We start from the raw sequence: 19,595 nt of genomic DNA on the forward strand, positions 1-19,595 counted from the left end.
TCAAAGCTATCGTACCAGAATTTGAACACAGTATTTGACGGCAGCACCATGAAAAATGTGGAGGGATGAAACAAAGTTTTGTAAAGTTCTCCTCACCTGAAAATGCGATCAGAGGGTTGTTCTCCCATCACAAGATCAAACCCGCGCTGGAAGATGGTGTAAGGCCAGGGACTGCCATGAAAAAAAAAAAAAAAAAAGAACACATCAGAGAAATAGACAAAAAACGAGGAGAGAGAATAACATCGTGTTAAAATCAAAGCCAGAGAACTGTTACATTTTTCAGTGTTCCCATCCTCCTAATTTAAACCCCCCGAAAAATTGGGAGTCATGTTTTGGTGTCTAACATGTAGTCACGCCCGCCTTTCCGGAGCCCTAAAAATCACATGCAGCATTACAATGTGTTCTGTGTGCAAACACACTCGTTGAAAATGTATTTGGAGGCAGCTGACATGCAGTGTGACTTTGGCTCATATCTATTTACCAGGACAGAGGATAAGAGAGGGTGACAGGATGAGACCGAACTGCAGAAAGAGACACAGAGTGGGAGGGAGACACAGAAGATGATGGGAGAGAAGACGGAGAGGGATGAGGAGAGAGAGAGAGAGAGAGAAGGAGAGAGAGTGAGGCACACTGAGCGGACAAGACTGATGCCAAGAGGCAGAAGTGAGAGTGGGGGAATGATGGAGATTAATGGGGAGTGGCAGCTCGGGGACTAAACAGTCTGCCGAGTGAGAGCGTATGGAGGGGAAGTGACAGGGGCCCGATGCCATTCTGAGCAAACTCCTACACGACTGTAAGCAAAAAGAACACTGAGGAAGAGGCTGTGGTCATTAAACATTTAATTCACTCCAGGGTGCCCACTCCGTTACACTGTGACAGGAAATGAGGGGAGGGCGTCCGTAAGATGAGATTCAGAAGTGCACAGTTGGGCGGATGAACACAAAAACTTTACTAACTGTGGGCCAAATATTGGGAAAAGAGCCATATTTCAGACATGGGACATTTCCAGCCGAGACAATGGCGGTACAGGTTAAGAATTCATCCGTCCTCTTTTAGTCGTTCTTGCTTTTATCACATTCACCCTCACTTTGTGGATAAATAGATTATATATGGTAGTCGATCCCTGTGCCAGTCCACAACACATAAAAAAGTCGGAGTGGGGTTGGCGGGGGTTGTTATTTAATCTGAAATTCCTTAAAAAGCTACCCCGAGGAGATTTCAGCCACAAATAATGCTATGAAGTGATGTTTTTTTCAAGTGTGGCCCCTTTTTGTAGCACTTCACACATCCCCGCGGTCTTTGAAGAAGGTTTTTTTTAGAAGAAAGGAAATGCACTGAACTGTTTTGCCAAACCTCATGGACATAGACGAGATATTTTGGAAGGGACCCCCCCCCCCCCCCCCCCCCCACACCCCCCAAAAAACAAAAAACAAAAAACAAAAAAAGAAACAGAACTACACTCAACCTTAAGTTGTTTGTTTACCAAGAAAAGCTCAACAGAGTAACATCACCTGAAGTATGAGTCCAGTAAACCGTTTGTTGACGGTACAAAATATTATCAAGTGATATAGGAGAGGTTACAAAGATTTCATTCATTTATTAACCCTCTTAAGACAAGATCAACTGGATTTATTTAGATTTGATACTAGAATTGAACATAAAAGCAATGAGTGAGTGAGTATATCCCTTTCTTTCCTCCCTTTCTTCACAAAATAACTTCAACTTTCAATCTCTGACAAAAAATTGTGCTACAATCATATGTATGGGGAAACATGACTGTACATGTAAACGTGTATTTTTGCAGCTTTTTAATGTTTCGGACAGTATACATCCTAAAATAGTCTAGGGGTTACATATATGACAAATGTGTTAATGTCTGAATTTCCAAAATCAAACACTATAAAATATTTAACATATACATGGAATAGTTATTATAAAACAATATAAACTAAGCCAGTAAATAAAAACCTTAATTACTCAAGGATTATTTTCCCCACGAAATAATCCTTGAACTCCAATTCATAGTGTAATTATCTAACTTTCATACTTTTATAGGGTGACAGCTGTTGTTTTTTTTATGTCAGTCACAAGGCATTTGCTGATTTCTTTAATGACAGCTGTATGAAAGTCGTTTAATCACATAGCTGTAGCGTCGAGATGGCTCGGGTCAATCAAAGTCGGTAAAAGTCTCATTCATTTTGTGGCACTCTGTCAACTGCCTTTAATTAAGGCGTTATTGAAAAAGGAAGGGAAAAAAACCCCAAAAAACTTCAGTATAATGAGTTGCAAAGTATTATGACAAGTAGAAGTCAAGTGAGCACATTGTTTCGAAATAAATATTCAGATGTTAGTGTTGGACAAGTTCATGAACAATAATAGACTAACAAATCAGAATGAAAATTGTACATAATACAATGCTTTTGCATTTTAAACTGCAATATGGACTCATGATGGCCAATTACACACACCAAGTATATACATCAGCGGCTATCAATTAGTGAGGATCATCTCAGCACATCTTTCATTATCAATGTCTTTTCTTCTTTCCACTTCCTTGCATAGTTTTTCTCCTTTTTTAAAATCTGCTCTATGCAGTAAATCAAGTTTATATTATCATTATCAAGACAACAATACACATTTGCAGGTAACTGTTGCACAGAGGTGGTGTTGACAAAATACTTTGCATCGCTCATCAAAAAACAAAAAAAATGCTGCTTGTTTTTGTGATTATACTTCTGAAGTGATTATACTTCTGAAGTCAGAGATTTCAGTGTGAGTTACCTACATTATGGTGGTAATTTAATATTTCAACATAATTTCAAAGTTAAAACAAAAAAGTTAAATAAGGAATCTCGTAACTACTGTAAATTAAAATGTAGTAATAAAAATGGGGGGGAAAAAATAATTCATAAGTTGCCCTGATGTAAAAGACTGAAAGATGAAGCGGCACAGTTGATAAACCTCGACCAGCAGCTGCTGTTCAGAGAACCATCTGCGAATTAGCTGAACCCTCTTCATGCTGCTCTGTTTTCATTTTCTACAGTTTCAATATTTTTACTCTGTGTGCGTGCATGTGCGTGTGCGTGCACGAGAAAAGACCGGCTCTTCTGTTTGGAAACAATTTGCTTTCACTTTCAATCAAACATTTCAGTAATGGTTTTTCGCAGCATGCGTCTCACAGCGCCATGTATTGGTCCCAGATGATCTATCAGTATGTTTTGGTATACAAATGGCACGATAGATGAATATGATGAAAGATAGATAAAAAGGCATGGATGGACGGATGGAGGGATGGATCTCTATGTGTAATAAACTGAGGACTTGTTCGGCGTGTACCCTTTCACTGTGTCTCAGCTGGATTTCCCTGCAGCTCCTCTCGACTCCAATTTGGATAAAGCAGGTATAAAGGATGGATGGACAGCGACAAAATACTCGGACAGAATTTTTACGACCCTGCCTGTCAAAGTGATGGACAACAAAAAAGTTCAGCGCACCCTCTGCTGCGGTCAGAGAGAGACCTGCCCCGTGGGTCAACACCTCTCTATCTGGAGCGACCTGTGTTTTCGGTGAGAATGGCACCTGGACATTACATTCTGAGTGGTCACACAGTGGCTGGCACTGTGGCAGCGATGTTGGCCAAATGTCAAGGTCTTTCAAAACAAGCAGACGTGAACCCAATTAAGCATTTATACATCTTCCTGGGAAAAGGGTCTGAAGCAGCAATTTTAAAGCCAAAAGATATCAAATCACGACGTGGAATCATTATTGAACAAGTGACCTTGTGTCCAAAGAGATGAGTGGATGAAAAAGGCATGATGAAGCCCTCATACATTTATTAATTCATTAAAAAGTGATTTATTTATAGTGCTGAAAGCCCAAGTATGGGCAGCAAGAATTTTTTGCTTCTGGGACACCCACTGACTTAATATAAAGGTCAAACTATAATAGATAGGTTATATTAATGACATGAGCTGTACCTCTGTGAAAGATTTCCCTCATATACAATGAATTAATCCATCATATAGACTTAATTTAAGTGAGAGTCCTCTAGCTGCAGCAAAGAACAGGGGACACCCAATCATATAGAGACAGACAATCGTTAGTGCACACACGAACAAATACAATATGTCTTTTGATTGTGGGGAAGTGCGAGAGCACTCAGGGGCTGGGGGAGTTGGGGGTGTGGAGGATTTGGGGTGGCGGTGGGAGAGATTAACATTAACATGGTTGATGCACACACAAAAATCCCACTACACCACATGCATGAAGGACCGGTGATATATAGTCGTATCCATCGATTCAGTAATGCTGTCTGGCTTTGCTTGTGTAGGAGTGCATGTCATGTATAAGACTGCATTCTGTTTCTCTTTGCTGCTGTGTGTTTTATTTATTTGTGCAGGAGCCGAAATTGTGTCGCTCGGTTCTGCAGATGGAAGCTGCTGGAAAGAGACCTGATGGATGCTTCCGTGAGCATGTAGGCGATTGTTGAAACCAGGCAGGAAGTGCTGTGCTACCTGTAATAGAAATGTTGGATTTTATTTTTTTTCTTTTCTTTTCCAACAGTGGAAGGTTCTGATTTGGCTCTATATCACTACATTCAAGGGAATTGAATCAGCTCCAAGCTGGGGAGTAAAAAAAGAAAAGAAAAGCCCGAACAATCTTCATTCATGCTTCATAGCGTGCCAAAATCTGCAGAGGATCAGAAGACTGGAGGAACTGAACTATATCAGCACATGATGTAAATGAAACGAAATAAAAATCACCCAAATAAACAAACTCATCACTCATTCATGCTGATGTTTGAACAACTGTGGATATGCTCTGCATAAATATGTTGACACGTGAATGTGTGCTCCTATTGATACGTTTGTATTCATTGCTGTGTGAGTACACATGCTAGTGGCTTACTCCATTCTGCAAACAAAAGGATTCTTATGTACACAGTGTATGGAGCACAATGTAAATGATTGGTATGTTTAAATTTGGTATACATGCAGACAATTATCCGAACTGCATTTTTTTAATGAGATTAGACGGTTTGATTTGTGTCATCATTTCCGTTTTGTTAGTGACGCTTCAGACATAAAATGATCTATTAAGGAACATGTAAATTAGGTTCCGTATCACAATTTGCAATATTATTTTGCAATTGGCAATTTACTAACATCTGAAACCACCTGAAGAATATTTGAATTCATGTGTAGGAAGCTTATTTTTTTGTTCCACTGTTTCACTCCGGCATCATAATGAGCAGCCGAACCATCACGAGGTGCTTATCATAACTTACCCCTGATTGGGCCCCCACTCACTGCGGATGCAGAGGTGCTTGTGGACCGGGTCCCTCATGTAGCCGTCGAGGCAAAGGCATTCTCCTGTAAACACAAAGGCCGCGATTCAATCATGTGTTCATTAAGCCCTCGCCTTTTTTTTATTTTTTTAAATCCACTGGAAAATTCTCTCTGCTCCTCTCCTTTTTTGCTCTGTGAGAGCTGTGATGATGAGAGCCGTGGTCCTCTTGAGGCAGTTACAGCGATTTTAATCATCTCTTATTTTTAATGATGTAGTGACACTTTTTTTTTTTTTTTTTTTAAGCAATTTTAGGCATACTTTTGCTCAAATTTCACAGAGAAATCTCACAATTTTTCCATCCGGCGCATATTTATGCTGTCCTCTCCGTAAAATGCGGGTGTTCTAAAAATGGCTAATAACAGACAATGGCGACCAACTAGTGTTGGCGCTCCCTGCTGTGCTCACACGAGTAGATGGCTTTTTGACACACCAATAACGGCACTTTGTGAAACACAGGGCTGCTGCAACACTGTCGCTGTGAAATGCACTGGATTATTGTTTCATATTAAAAAAAAATCAAATGACAGCCCTCACGTCGCATTATGTTTTCATAATCTATTATTAGCTGCAAACAAGTGATTTGCTCATGGGTGTTTGGACGTGTCATTTCAAGCCCAATAACACAACGGGTTCACGTTTCTTCTCAGTCTCCATGACAAGCTTCTCGGGTTAATTGGTAGGTTGGCTAGTTTGATAATTGTTGGGATTTTGAACACTTCTGACAGCTCATTTAATAACCAAAGTAACTGAGCAGCTGATTGTCAGCAGGGCTACTGCTTTAGTCAACAATAGTAATTCATCAACACATTTGTAAATGTTGTTGGGAGTTGTTTAAACAAAGTAATTAAAAAGTAAGAATAAGTTCATCAAGTTTGCACTAGTGCCAATTCTGAAGTTTATTTCAAGGTTTTGGTGAAAACAGTAGTGACAATAAAACCAAAGAAATCCAAAGAAAAAAAGCTCTTGAACTGTGACCATGTTCTGAGACCATCAGTTATTGATGTTAACATACAAACACGCAAAACAATTGTTATCGAATAACGTGAAAATGTTTAGAAGACTGTAGCAAACACTTTTATTATATAAAGTTTCCAACTGTCAGGCTGAAATATCACATATTAAACCATCCCTTTGAAACCATTAAAAATGGTTCCCAGTGACTCAGGTAATAGCTGAGCTCTAATCACATTATTATAATCTATAAGTTTGGATTTCATGAGAAAATTGTCAAATGTAATGAAAAGCATATTCTGAAGTTGTGTTATTTCTGTATATTATATATATATATATATATATATATATATATATATTTTTTTTTTTTTTTTTTTTTTTTTTTTTATTATTATTATTATTTTTTTTTTATTCATTTATTTTTAAGCCAAAAAAACCCCAAAACAAACATCATTGACAATTTCTTATAGGAGTGGGGAAGACACGTTTTTTTTTTAATAAGATTTATAAGATTCTGGCTTACAACTTACAATGAAAGAAGCCCTATTTTGCAGCCAATGAGTTTAGCAAATCACCCAATACTTGGGTTATGTTCTGTAGGGGGCTGAGTTGTATGAATAGCTTGTCAGTTACAGTGATTTGCAAGGTAAAACTGTAATCCAATCAGTTAAACAGTTAAAAATATATAGACAATACATACATCAAGAAAACTGGAAAGAGGAAAACCAACATTGTGAATATTACAAAAAATAACAAAAGATATCTGTTAAATGTAGAGGAGTCATTTCACAAGTTATTGCAAAAAAGTTATTTGCAAAGAGAGTCTAGCATCATTTTGTTTTCTTCTTCGATCAGGATTGTGTTTATAATTTGCCCAAAGCTGTATAAGTCTTTTAAAATGTAAAACATTAACTCAGCTTTTGGATTCAGTCATGAAGACCAGTTAAAGTTTCAGCAGTTGGATGGAGGAAGATGCCCTGACTCAGATGGTTCTTGGGATAAACAGATTTAAGCCCCAATGACAAGCTATTGAACAGGTGAGCTGAAGATAATTATCTCAAATAACATCACCATAGTTACAGCCTAATGATATTGAATTTGTTGAACAGCAAGATTTTGAGCAAATCCGAATCTGCTGGAGTAAATAACAAGAAACACAAATACTGAATTTTTTTTGTTTGTTTACTGTGTTGGTACTTCGCTCAGTATGTTCTCATTTGCATGTCCTTTCAACCGAGTGGAAAAGTCTGCCAGACACCCCAAGAGGTAAATACTGAGCTTAACTTTGATCCATTACTCCAGACGTCAAGACTTAATAGACTGAGTTTATATTAGTGTTTTTCACACTTATCTGCCTTGTACCAAAGCCTGAATAACATTCCCTGCCTAAATGAGAAGTGATTAGATCAGTGATTAGTCTAATGAATAGACACTTGGCACTGCCATTATTTACTAAAGCAAAGCTTGTCTGAGGTCGTGATTTCCCAAAATCCACTTAGGCCTCAGGCCTGAGGCTGTGTTTCAAGGCAACTGCTAATCGGATCACATGCAGTATACTGCTAATTTGTGCTGCCTTGCCATCGGAGCACTGTGATCATCTGAAAGTGCTTCTCAACCAGAGGTTTTTGACCACATGTGGAACTGTCCAATGCGCAGACAAGGTCACTCGATAATTTCTACGGGCGAATGGTGTTCTCCACCCCCCCCCCCCCCAAAAAAAAAACATAAATCCTAATATAAAGAGAAACACAGTGTTGAATGTCCAATATCTCAGTGGGATGAAAGTAATGTGCATTCTCTATGCTGGCACGGCTCTGATAAGTGAAGCCTGTTAACAAAGAACAGTGAAGCATCAGCTTTTTGTTCTGCCGTCAGCTCCCGAGAGAAATGTTGGCCTTGACTTTGCCGTCCATGATTGATGGAGCCTCACCTTTGCTTTAGAGGGTTACTCAGGGGTAACATGTACAACATGTTCTCTGTGTGCTCAATAGGAGGCAAGCGAAGAGCACAGGCCCTGGGCTTTTATACACCACTGTTAATGGAAAAGGTCAACTGTCAGTACCTGCCAGGCTAAAGGAAATCATATTCGCTCAATTTTCTTGCTCACAGTAGTTGAATAGAAAGGAAATGACTCAGTCAGTAGGTGTGCTTTGGTTTGTTTGTATTTGGTAGCATACTCTATTGAAGGCAGCCTTAGTGTACTCCTCAATTAAGCCTATTCTAAGATCAGGTCCAGTAATACGAGGATCCAACAGCACTTCTGAGCCAGACACTACATTAAAAATAGATGTTTTCTTCTTTTTTAGGACAAATAAAGCCACCAAATAAATCCAGCCTTCTTCAAATGAAAACTCCTTCTTAAGATCGACACTCACTCATAATGGCTGTGCAAACATCAAGCCCATGCTCGGTAGTGCAGTATTGTCCACAGATCAGAAGCAGGTCATTCTGCAAATGATTTGGCACCAGGTTCTCAAACTTTAAGGCAGGAACGGCAGCCATCATCAATTTTCAATTTAAAGAGACAATGAATGTTATTAATAAAAAAACAACAACTATAATAGAATATTAGTTTTTGGGACTTGTCAAGATGTATGCTACTGATTATCCGATCCCTTACACAAAATCTGTTATATTTCCATCTTGGACTGTCTTTTCCCGGAGTGTCTGCTCATCTAACAGCTCCTTCTCTGGAGGGCCTGCACACTGCTCACTGGGACTCCCCTGGAGACAGCGGCCATGATAACCATCCAGCTGCTCAGCTCTGCCTTGACCAAAATGGACCTCACACACACACACAAACACGCACAAACACGCACACAACTGCAGCTACTCCGCCTTGTGTTTCAGACAGAAAGCTGCTAATGAAAGAGCTAGATTTGAGCCTTCAGCTAAACTCGCCGCTAAAAATAAACCGATCTAAACTGCGGAACAAGCAGGAGACTGTATTGGATGTATCTCCAAGATCCTGGATCAACTGCCTGTAGGATTTTATGGAAACGTAGGGGCACAGTTTAACAATAATTTGGTTAAGCAAAGCAATGGTTAATGTAATTGGGGCAATGTTAGTTATGCTTCATACTGAGTGCTAACAAACAATCCTCTAACATTTAATCATGATTCTGATCCAACACAGTCCCACAAACGCAGGGATCCAAACTCGATGTGGAGTACTGAGTTCAATTTCCCTCTACATTTTTGCTCTTCTCCAACCAGCCTCTCTCACTCAGGCCCACATATATTTCTTCATTGTTGTGTTGTTTTTTGTTGTTTTTAAGCCGTTAAATAATTTAAATGTGCTTTTTTCAAGTCTTCCATGAAGGACTTTTTTTTTTTTTTTTACATGTCCTAATAAGTTTTCAGGGTGTTTTTAGGGGTTAAAAGTACCCATTATGTCACATGGTCGATTGGCCAGTTTGTGGTGTGTGATCTGCTCTTACACTCAGACAACTACCCCCCCCCCCCCCCCCCCCCCAGACAACCCCTGCATGCTAAAAGCATTTTCAAGCCCTCCTCACAATTAAAGGACTGATGTTGCACTTACAAAGCTCCCAACATGTAGATACTGCAACTTTGACCTTCCTCCTTTGTTAAGCGTGCATTGGAAAAGCTAAAAACAGATTCACACAGGGGAATCACTCAGAATGGAATGGAAGTCCATGTTATGTTCAAAACTACAAAAACAATAAGGCATGAGAAGAAAGAAAAAAAAAAATCAGGTGCAGCTGCTGAACAATGCTAAATGCCTCATCTTGCTTTAATTGCAGTTTCATCGCACTCTCAGGTCACGTCTGTCAGCTCAAACTTGTTTTCCACTGGTGAGGTGTTACATTCCCAAAATCGCTTGATACACAGGCACAGAGCCACACTCCAAGTATCACATTTTATTTTTGCTGCTTTCCGCCCACTTATTTTGTCACCTTTTAGAACCCCGGCCATAAAATATTACTGTATTTAGGTTGGCCAGCCTGAAAGAAATGTAAGATCAGCCTTAAATAGCTTGGAGCGCTTCATCTGTCATGTGGGCAGAGGCGACTGCACTGAAAGTCTGGTTTTGTTTGTGTACCGTTATGTCACTCGTGCTCAGATTATTCATCTCGTCAGGCAGATATCCACACATTGATCTATTATGCAGTCACATTAATCAAGCCAGTATGTTATGAAGTGGGAACATGGGTCTCCAGAGGCACTGCGTGTCCCTTTGTATTTTATAAATGTCCCACACACATAGCCTCTCAAGCAAAATAAAGAAGGTGGTGAACACATCCAGTAAACATCGGCAGGCCAGGTCGAGCGCTCTGCGTGAAAGGAAACCTCCACACGTTGGAAGCATCCGCGGCCTCTTTAAACGTCTCGCAGGAGCAGCGCACATATTGTCACAGCCCATCTCAGTTTTCATCAGTATCTCTTTCAGCAGAAAAAGAGGATTGGATTTAAGCTATCTATAGCACCTCTGCAATCTGTAGCCCTGCAGCCCACACACACTTTCACTCACTCCAATGTACGCTGTCCCGGTGACAAACCCACACATAATCACAAGCATGCACAATGGTTCAACTGCAAACGAATCATATGAAAAATATAATGCAATTGCTGAAGCTGCACGGCTGGTCCATGGATCATTTTAGGGAGTGGGCAGAGCGGAGGTTCGAGTGTGTGGGTGAGGCTCAGAAATTATTCCAAGAAGAGCAGGCATGAGATGCACAAGCCCAGCTTTTTGATTCATTTAGAAGGTCTCAGAACTTACTCTGTGTTGCCCAGGGGAGAGTCAGGCTGCTGAATAATGGATGCAAAACAAGGAAGACACTTCTCCCGCTTCAAATGTGAGAGTCCCTTCTGCACTCATAATCAATCATGACACTAGCAAATGACTTTCCAAGAAAACAGGTAAAATTAAAAATGTTTCATTTTGCCCATTTTCTTCCTCATCCCCAAAAGGGGCATAAACAAAGATGAAATACATTTTTTAGATATGAACAGATGCACTCAGAACAAACACCATCTGAATGTCTGCAGTATTGTTGTCCCTTTCCACATGTCACCACTTCCTGGAGCCAACTCCACTCAAATGCACCGACGTAACGCACGTTTACCAAAACTACACGCTAAAGCACCGTTTTCACCACACAAACAATGCCGGAATGGAATGGTCTGGTCCGGTATGGTTCGGGTTTCCATGGCAAGAATTGTTGATGGTACCAATTTAACTGCTCCAGAGGTTGATGATTTTCCATCGTCCCTCCGTTGGGGTACTCGGGACAATCTAACGGTCCGGCTTTGAGGAGCCGTCTGCTGATTGGTCACTGATTTACTACACACCCTCAATATTTTAATATGTCGGCTGTATGAATCCTCCGTTAACATATTCAGCTTTACACTGGTTGGTTTTTTTTTTTGGGGGGGGGGTTTGTTGTTGTTGGTCCCGAAAGAGCAGAAGCGAGGCAGAGATGGAGACCGGGATTTGGGCACAGGCGCGAGAGCCGTAACCGAACATCAGGGAGTGGCTTGAAACACGATGTGATGAAACGCGATGTGATGCAACGCAACGATGGGACTCGGACTGCGTCCACACATGGCGCGCCGGAGCTTCATGGAGCCCCGGTGTAGGCAGGTCCTCGCGTCACATCGGCTCTCTCGGCCACCAGAGTGCACTCTGATGCAACTTCACCGGGGCCGGCCGGCGTTTGCTTTCTTTGAACCAACACAAGAGTTGCAGCTGCAACTCTGTGGCGGCAAAAAAAAAAAAAAGTTAACTAAACAACTAATGCAAAATGGAGTGTATGTAAACAACAACAACCAGGGATTCATGAGGTCCAGGTCTGCCACCCCAGGCCGAGACTACTGTTACAACGTCACATATCTGCGGAGCTCACAGCCCCGCCTATATTTTAACCATACTTTCTGTGGAGGAAACGCACCAGAGTTGGCTCTGGGTACTGCTCCGTAACACTCCATTCCATCCCTGCACTTTGTGTGCGGTGGAAATGGGGCATAAGGCAATGCCTTCAATCCATATCAAGGTTTATCAGCTTGATGCTCTTTGAGGAGTCTTATATAGTTCATCTGATTTGGTTCTGAAAACCCGAGCTGCTAAAATCCAACAGGAAACATTCTAAAATGAAATTATTTTATATGAAATATTCAGACTTTGAATGAGGTTCATTGCAGTTACATTTTCTGTGATTCACACTAATTCGACTTAAATTAACTCTTTATCTGATCTTACAAACTTGACAGGAATCAAATGAAACGTCAAGTAATTTTCAATGTTCAGACTAGCAGGACCTTTAAAGAACAAACAAAACCAACATACAAAGTAATATATATGGTGTATGAAAACAATTTCAGAAAATAGTTTTAAAACCTAACTGTGTACGCTCGCTAAAGCCTTATGTTGAAACATTTCTACTGAAGAAACACGTTGAAGTTTCTTTTGTTAGGAATTACAACCATGTACAGCATAACTCCAAGCGAGGACTATTTATGTGATAAAGATGTTTTTTGTTGCCAAGACAGAAGTCTGTCTCCAACACCTCTGGGTAACGACTTGTCACATTTCGTGCTTTGCTTTGAAATCCCTTTGCTGATCAAAGCAGTAAAAAGGGAACTGTTAAAGTCATGTACAGCATAGGGAAGTTGACTTAACTCTGACACAATAACAAAAGAAATATTGTTGAGAACAATCACACTTGATTTTAATAATGTATGCTTACAAGTATTTCAGGGCATCTCCAGCGTGAGATTTACTTTGACTCCCCCCCCCCAAAACCCCCCCAAAAAACTACATTGTTCCAAACTTGTTAAAACAACTAAATGTATCACACTATTCTGTTTAAGAGGCTCCTACTTTCTTCAGAGTGAATTTAGAGGCTGGAAAGATCAAAATGCATTCACAGATGGAGAAAGTGATAAAGAGCTTGTTAAACAACAAAATGATCTCGTATTCTGTTTTATCAGCACAATGTTCTCATCATTTGGAATTTGAATGTGGTCTATGGCTTGAATAAAACATCACGTACAGTGGCTTTACGCGGCCCTCGTTTCAAGTGTGACAAAAGGAAACTGTAGATGATAGATCCCCCTTCAACTGCACTCCATCAAGGGTGAAACCACAAATTATTTTTGGACATATTTGATGTTTTGATATAAATTAGCTTGCGTTTTGTTTCAGCTCGGGAACGATTACAATCAGACACATCTGTGCTAAGCTTGAGTTTTCACTACTCACTTCATATCCTTTTTATTCCATCATTTGTCAAAATGTATATAGGCTAATGGCCAATTGATTTTGACTTATTGACATGCTGTTTGTCCTCTCGGTGACTGAAGGTTGATGTATAATGTCAACTTAGGCATAACACTGCTGCATTATTGCATCTGTAACATCATGCCTACTTCTATCAGGTCAAGCCATCATTTTCCTCCTCTGTTGTGCTGCTCAATGTACTGCACCTTGAAAAATGTGTATTTGTGCCCTTCCTACCCCACACAAGGGATAAAAAACTAACTCAATGTGCCTCGAGATATAAAGGAAGAAAATAGATGAATAGTGTGCTTTTCTGTATTTTTGTTTTTCTCTCATGCATCATATTGTAAAAGTGGTTATTGATTATAGAAATATTTAAATGTGTTTATCAGTTCAAGAATAAGATGTGTGTAATATATGAAAAAAAAATGTGATAAGATTATTTTGGCTTGTGGTGGCTTCAATACTGATTTATTGAAAACAAATGGATCATATGAAAACAACAGTTTGTTAATATAATTTTTTAGCTTGAGTCTTCATCCGTTAATTGTAAAATCTAGCAGAATAAAAAAAGAAGCTGCAACACTGATTGATAATATTTTTACGAATGTAACAAAATTGAAAATAATAAGTGGATTATTAGTAAGTGATCATTTGCCTGTTTTTGCTTTGTTACAAATGACAACAAGGGTAAAAGGAGAACCAAAGACACAAAGAAGTAATTTGATTAGAATACAATCGCCAGAATCAATTATGGCGTTCAAGACAGACTTTATAAATCATGTTTAGCAGGAAGTTTATGTGGATGATGATATTGTTGATGATTTATGTGTTATTTTATGACCACCATTGTCCATTAAAATAAGTTAGAAGAACTTCAAAAGAGAAGAGAAAACCATGGTTTGCAGAAGGGTTAAAAAAAAAAAAGCTTGTACAAAGAAAACTAGGCTCTACAAGGAATTTATCACTCAAAGAGCAAAGGATAAGGAGGACAAAAAAATAAGTACAAAAAACTAAGAACAAATTGACAAATTATGAGATTACAGAAAATATGACTAAAATGAGCAATTGCTATTAAAACAGAAGAACAACTTAAAACAAACCTGGAGAGTGCTAAATGGTATAATAAAAAATGTAGTAAAAATTACTTTCCGACGTATTTTATAAATAACAATTCTGTTATTGAAAATATTCAAGAAATTGCAAATGCTTCTAATGATTTTTTTTTGGAAGAGATTTTTTTTTTTTTTTATGTAAGTGATTTGTTTTTTTACAATTGTTTTGTCAATTATAAAGGAAGTAATGGACTGTGTCCTTAAACCCTTCACTGACATATGTAACAAATCATTTCAGAGTGGTATTTTTCCAGACAGAATGAAAATGGCTTAGTTGCGGTTCAAAAAATCTTTGAAAAGTAAACTAAGTAATGGTTACAATAAAAATTATTTGTTACTTTTGTTTTTCTCTCCTATTGCTTTTGTTATGTTCCATTTGTTTCTCTCTTCCGTATTACTTCTGTTATGTTTAGTATTTTCAGTTGTTTTATCTTGTATTACTGGTGTCCCGGGTACCTTTATGGGTTTGAAAAGGATAGGCAAAAAAAAAAAGCCTTGGCTTCTGCCTAGACCCATCGGCTACAGATATGGTGAAAACAAAACAAACGTGTGCGTGAACTTAAAAGCACTATGAACTGAATGCACAGAAATTCAGCTTTAGCACAGAAACTGTAACAAAAATAAACCATTCATTCATTTATTTATTTAATTGAATTGAATAAATGATTTCATAATGTGATTGATGTTGTAAGATGATGTATATGATAAGCAACAACATTGGCCTGAAGTATTGCATAGAATGTGTGATCATTGTCAAAGATAAACCACTCACGCTTTATGGAGCAAAACTGAAACAAAGATTGAAGGTAATGAATGAAAGTAAAGTGAAACAATGCATTTTGACTGCTACCTTCCAAGGTCACTACAGCGGATCATGTAATCCATACATTTGATTTAAGACACGTTTTTCATAGGATATCCTTCCTGAAGCAGTCTGAGTAGTTGGGGCTAAAGGCCTGAGGGAAACTAATGCTGAATATAAGAGCTAGAGCCTCTGTTTTGAATGAAATGTAATAGCTGGACAAATGTAGTATGAAATGTTGTTAATTACATGGCAACTCTTGCCAAATAACCTGCAATAATCATGAAAAATGCCTAATACAATAAAGGAACAAGTAAAATACCTTATATTTTTTTAGTCGATAAATTACATAATTCCACACAGGGAAGTTTTAATTTGCAGGAACACTCATTTATATAATCTCTAATTCAACTTTTCATGTTCATTTGGGTCCGTTAATAAGGGCCAAATGATGCATCATTATCCTTATAGGTATTCTTGAGCTTAATGTTACTCTATCCTCAACACAAACTTCTCCCGAGCATTAAAAGTAGATTTATATCAAATCCCATCCAGCACCCCGGTGTCACCATTAATTAATTAGACTAAAAAGCAGCAAGAAGTGGCTCAAGCAGATTTAACGTCGCATTCATCATGTCTAGTAGGCCGTCCTCTGACCAAGACGTGCTTTCTCAGCTGATTAACAGCTCGTGCAAGAGGAGCCGTGTCGGATGTGCAAAAGATTAAGACTGTGGAGAATACACTTGAGGGATGAGAGCGCTGTCTTTTCAAGACAGTCACATTGTACATCTAAAAGCACAATACATTACAGAGAAATGAGAACTGAATATTAATACTGCTTTTGTTGAAAAACGTGTATTAGAATGGTTGATATGATGAATTATCGTTCTTATATCTTGGGTTGGGGTTATATAATAATTGTAACTTCCTTTAAATCGGGTGTCAATTGAAATGACTGCAAAATGTCATATTAGAGTTTATTTCAGGAGTTGAAAAAATATAAATTAATCCAATGCATGCATGTTGAGTAAAATTACAGCTCTACATCAATTCTTTTCATTAAATTAGTTGTCATATTACACATATATTTGATTCTGGAACCTCACTGTTTGTATTTTATCTTGCATCATTATTACCGTGGCTTACACGTTTTTTTCTTTCATGGACTAAAGAATGTGAAGCCAACGTTTTGAATCCATTCAGGCGAGACAATTACACCAGGTGGCAATATGATGGAGCTCTGACAAGCAACTTCAGTAAATTACTCCTCCGCAAGTCTGCGCGCTACAATATTTTCATCCCTCAGTTGCTTAAAACAAATGCACTGCACATACTGCTTATCATTTCCATTACAGCTTATCTGCTGTAATGTTTTAAAATAATTTTATTTTTTGTATTTTTTTATTGAAAAGTTCACTCATCAATCCAGTTCACTGCAGCTGTTGCAAAAAACAGCATGCACAGACTGCTTTTCTATTACCCGAGTACAAATGAGGCCGACAGTGTCGTCATGCAAACCAATTGATCAGCACCCCTGAGGAGAAAATCAGGTCAGGCACTCTGGGTAGTCTATTTACTATTTTAGGTCCCTTCAGCATCATGGAGTGTAGTCATAGTCACACCTGCAAACAGTTCAAAGCCTACTGGTGAGAGATGCTGGCTGTGGGTCATTTAAACACAAATCAGTGGAGCCCGAAGGGAGTTGATAAATACAGAAAGTTCTGGAGGCACTCTGCATGCTCGAAGCTCCGAATTGGCTCATGCTGTACCTGGAATGCCCTTTTTACTTATGCAGCCTCAGAATTTTATAATAAAGTCAGTCCCCAAAGTTAAAAAAAAAAAAAAAAAAAAAAAGCTGGCCCTGTTGGTTCAAATGTGTTACAATGAGGTTGAACACAATGAATAAAGGTTTGAATAAATGTATGTAGTATTATATTTTTGTGTGTACTCAGTACTCACAAAGTACTCAGATGGTATCAAACATGTATTTTGGGCTTGTTTTAGTGACTTTAATATAGTGATCAACTCTTCCTGTTTGCCCTGAGATGATCTGAGATCTGTTTCAGGTGTACGCTCCCCTTCGCCCAGAGTCAGCCCAAACCGGCTCCAGCACTCTGGATAAAGCTGCATAGAAGATTGATGAATGGACAGATGTTTGGTGCATCCATGTGGTGAATAGGTGGAAAATGCATATTTTATTCATATTCATATTAGAGTGAATTGGCATCAGTTGACTTTGACACCATCACGCATCACGTGAACTCTACACCGGGCTGCATCGTCAGAGTTGGATTACAGCCACGGCGAGAAACTTTACCTCCTGCGGTACACACATTTATTTGAGAGGACTGAGATGTGATCACTCATATTTTTATCCAAGTTCAAAATGCTTTTATTCTTAATCCATATTCTTCCAATGAAAGGTTTTTTCCAAGCCATCATTGTGACTGTTTTCACCTTTATTAGGCCATTGTGATGGTAGTTTTCTTGGTTTTTTTTTTTTTTTTTTTTAGAAAAATGACACAATCCTCGGACAATTTGGTGCGGACCAGGTGTTGACTGCTGCACATTCATCTCACTTTCTCCAAGTTAAATTTGGAGGAAAAGCAGGACAGTGTCTTTCTGCCTACCTCAGGCACTTCATAATGCTTAACACACACATCAAGCCATACTTTGTGTGGACCTGCTGCAAGGTCACATTTGGGCACTTGATATGGTGGATCGATCCATCTCAATCTTCTATACTGCGCTATCCAGTTTATTGCAGCAAGAGTTGGTCCCAGCTGACTGCGGGTGAAGGCAAGGCACAGCATGGACATGTTGCCGGATTATAATAGGACAAACACAGACGGGCAATCACACACACACTCACATTCACAGCTGTGGAAGGGAAGTACACAGGGAAAACATGCAGACTCCCCCTGAGAAAGGGCCCCAAACTCGCTGAGAGCATTAGCCACTATTTCACTGTGCGGACCAATTAATTTAAGCCAGTTACTATTTAAATGTCTGCATCCATGACATTGCCCTGTTATGATTTTGATTTGCTTGAGCCTTTAAAAACATGGTCTGTGCTCCGAAATGTTCCAAAAGTAGTGTTTGCAGCACAAAAACACTTAAAAACTAAATAATGCACATTAACTCAAATGGAAATATTTTGGTTGAGACCATATTCACGCATCATCTTGTCATTTCAGATGTGTCACTTAAAAAAAAAAAAAAAAAACTGCACTGATGATCTGCTTAGCCTGAAAATTGCCAGACCATTCAAACAATCATTCAATGCCTTTATATCAAAACTCATTGCATGCCTTATTTTAATGTTATAAAGCATACAAGATGCATTGTGTGAAAGCATTTGAGACTGCATTACCAATAAAATGATTGGTTGAAGAGAAAGTTGCTTCATTCAAAAACAGAAATAAATGTATGACACCAGTTGGGATGAACTACATAAGTATAGAATGCCTGAGGGGAGGCATTTTGGGCCACTTTATTCCAGAATGGCAGCGAGTCATTGTCAGGAACTAGACGTTGGGTACACAGCCTTTGTCATTTTGCCTGTCAAGAGTCACCGCAGAGAATCTGCCCCATGTCATCCAATATGTCATGATAGGCACTTTTTTTTAGTGTTAAAAAAAGTAATTGATAAATCGTCAAAGATATGATGAACACAAACTTGGTGAAGATCACATTAATGTAAAGACACAAACTTTGGCAAGAACATTGGTTGATGCCAAAAATAAATTCAAACCTTGGTGAGGTTAATGTCTCTGTGCATTCAGTGTAGGAACGGTAGGCTCACCTCAAATTATAAAGATTTTCCAATATACATGTTAGTGAATGCAAATTCAATTTGTTAGTCATGACACCTATAACCGGGAACAGTAAGGTGCTGTTGATAAAGAATGTCAATGTAACTTCTGCCACCATAATTTGTCATACCTACCTACATATTACTGTGACTGTGTGCATTGTAATTACTGCTGCAACCTCAGTTTGATCATCTATTTAAACAGGTAATTTACATTTGCATTTTAACTCAATTTCAATGTCAGTCTTTAGGCGACACGTAACAACGGTCTGAGAACAAAGAAATAATACGTACAAAATGTCACACATTTCAATTCCA

The 19,595-nt window shown here is 38.8% G+C and overlaps 1 protein-coding gene across 1 annotated transcript in view; it reads right to left on the reverse strand.

The window, feature by feature from the left end:
• astn1 (astrotactin 1) overlaps positions 1-19,595 on the reverse strand; it is a gene marked incomplete at both ends in the record, with an annotated part of 359,967 nt that overhangs the window by 216,128 nt on the left and 124,244 nt on the right. The window contains 2 exons of the mRNA XM_080503139.1: positions 97-171; positions 5,288-5,372. Of these exons, the coding sequence (XP_080359265.1) occupies positions 97-171; positions 5,288-5,372 (160 nt within the window). The remainder of the gene's footprint in view (positions 1-96; positions 172-5,287; positions 5,373-19,595) is intronic.

The sequence above is a fragment of the Blennius ocellaris genome (assembly GCF_963422515.1).
Source record: "Blennius ocellaris genome assembly, chromosome: 10".
Taxonomy (NCBI): domain Eukaryota; kingdom Metazoa; phylum Chordata; class Actinopteri; order Blenniiformes; family Blenniidae; genus Blennius; species Blennius ocellaris.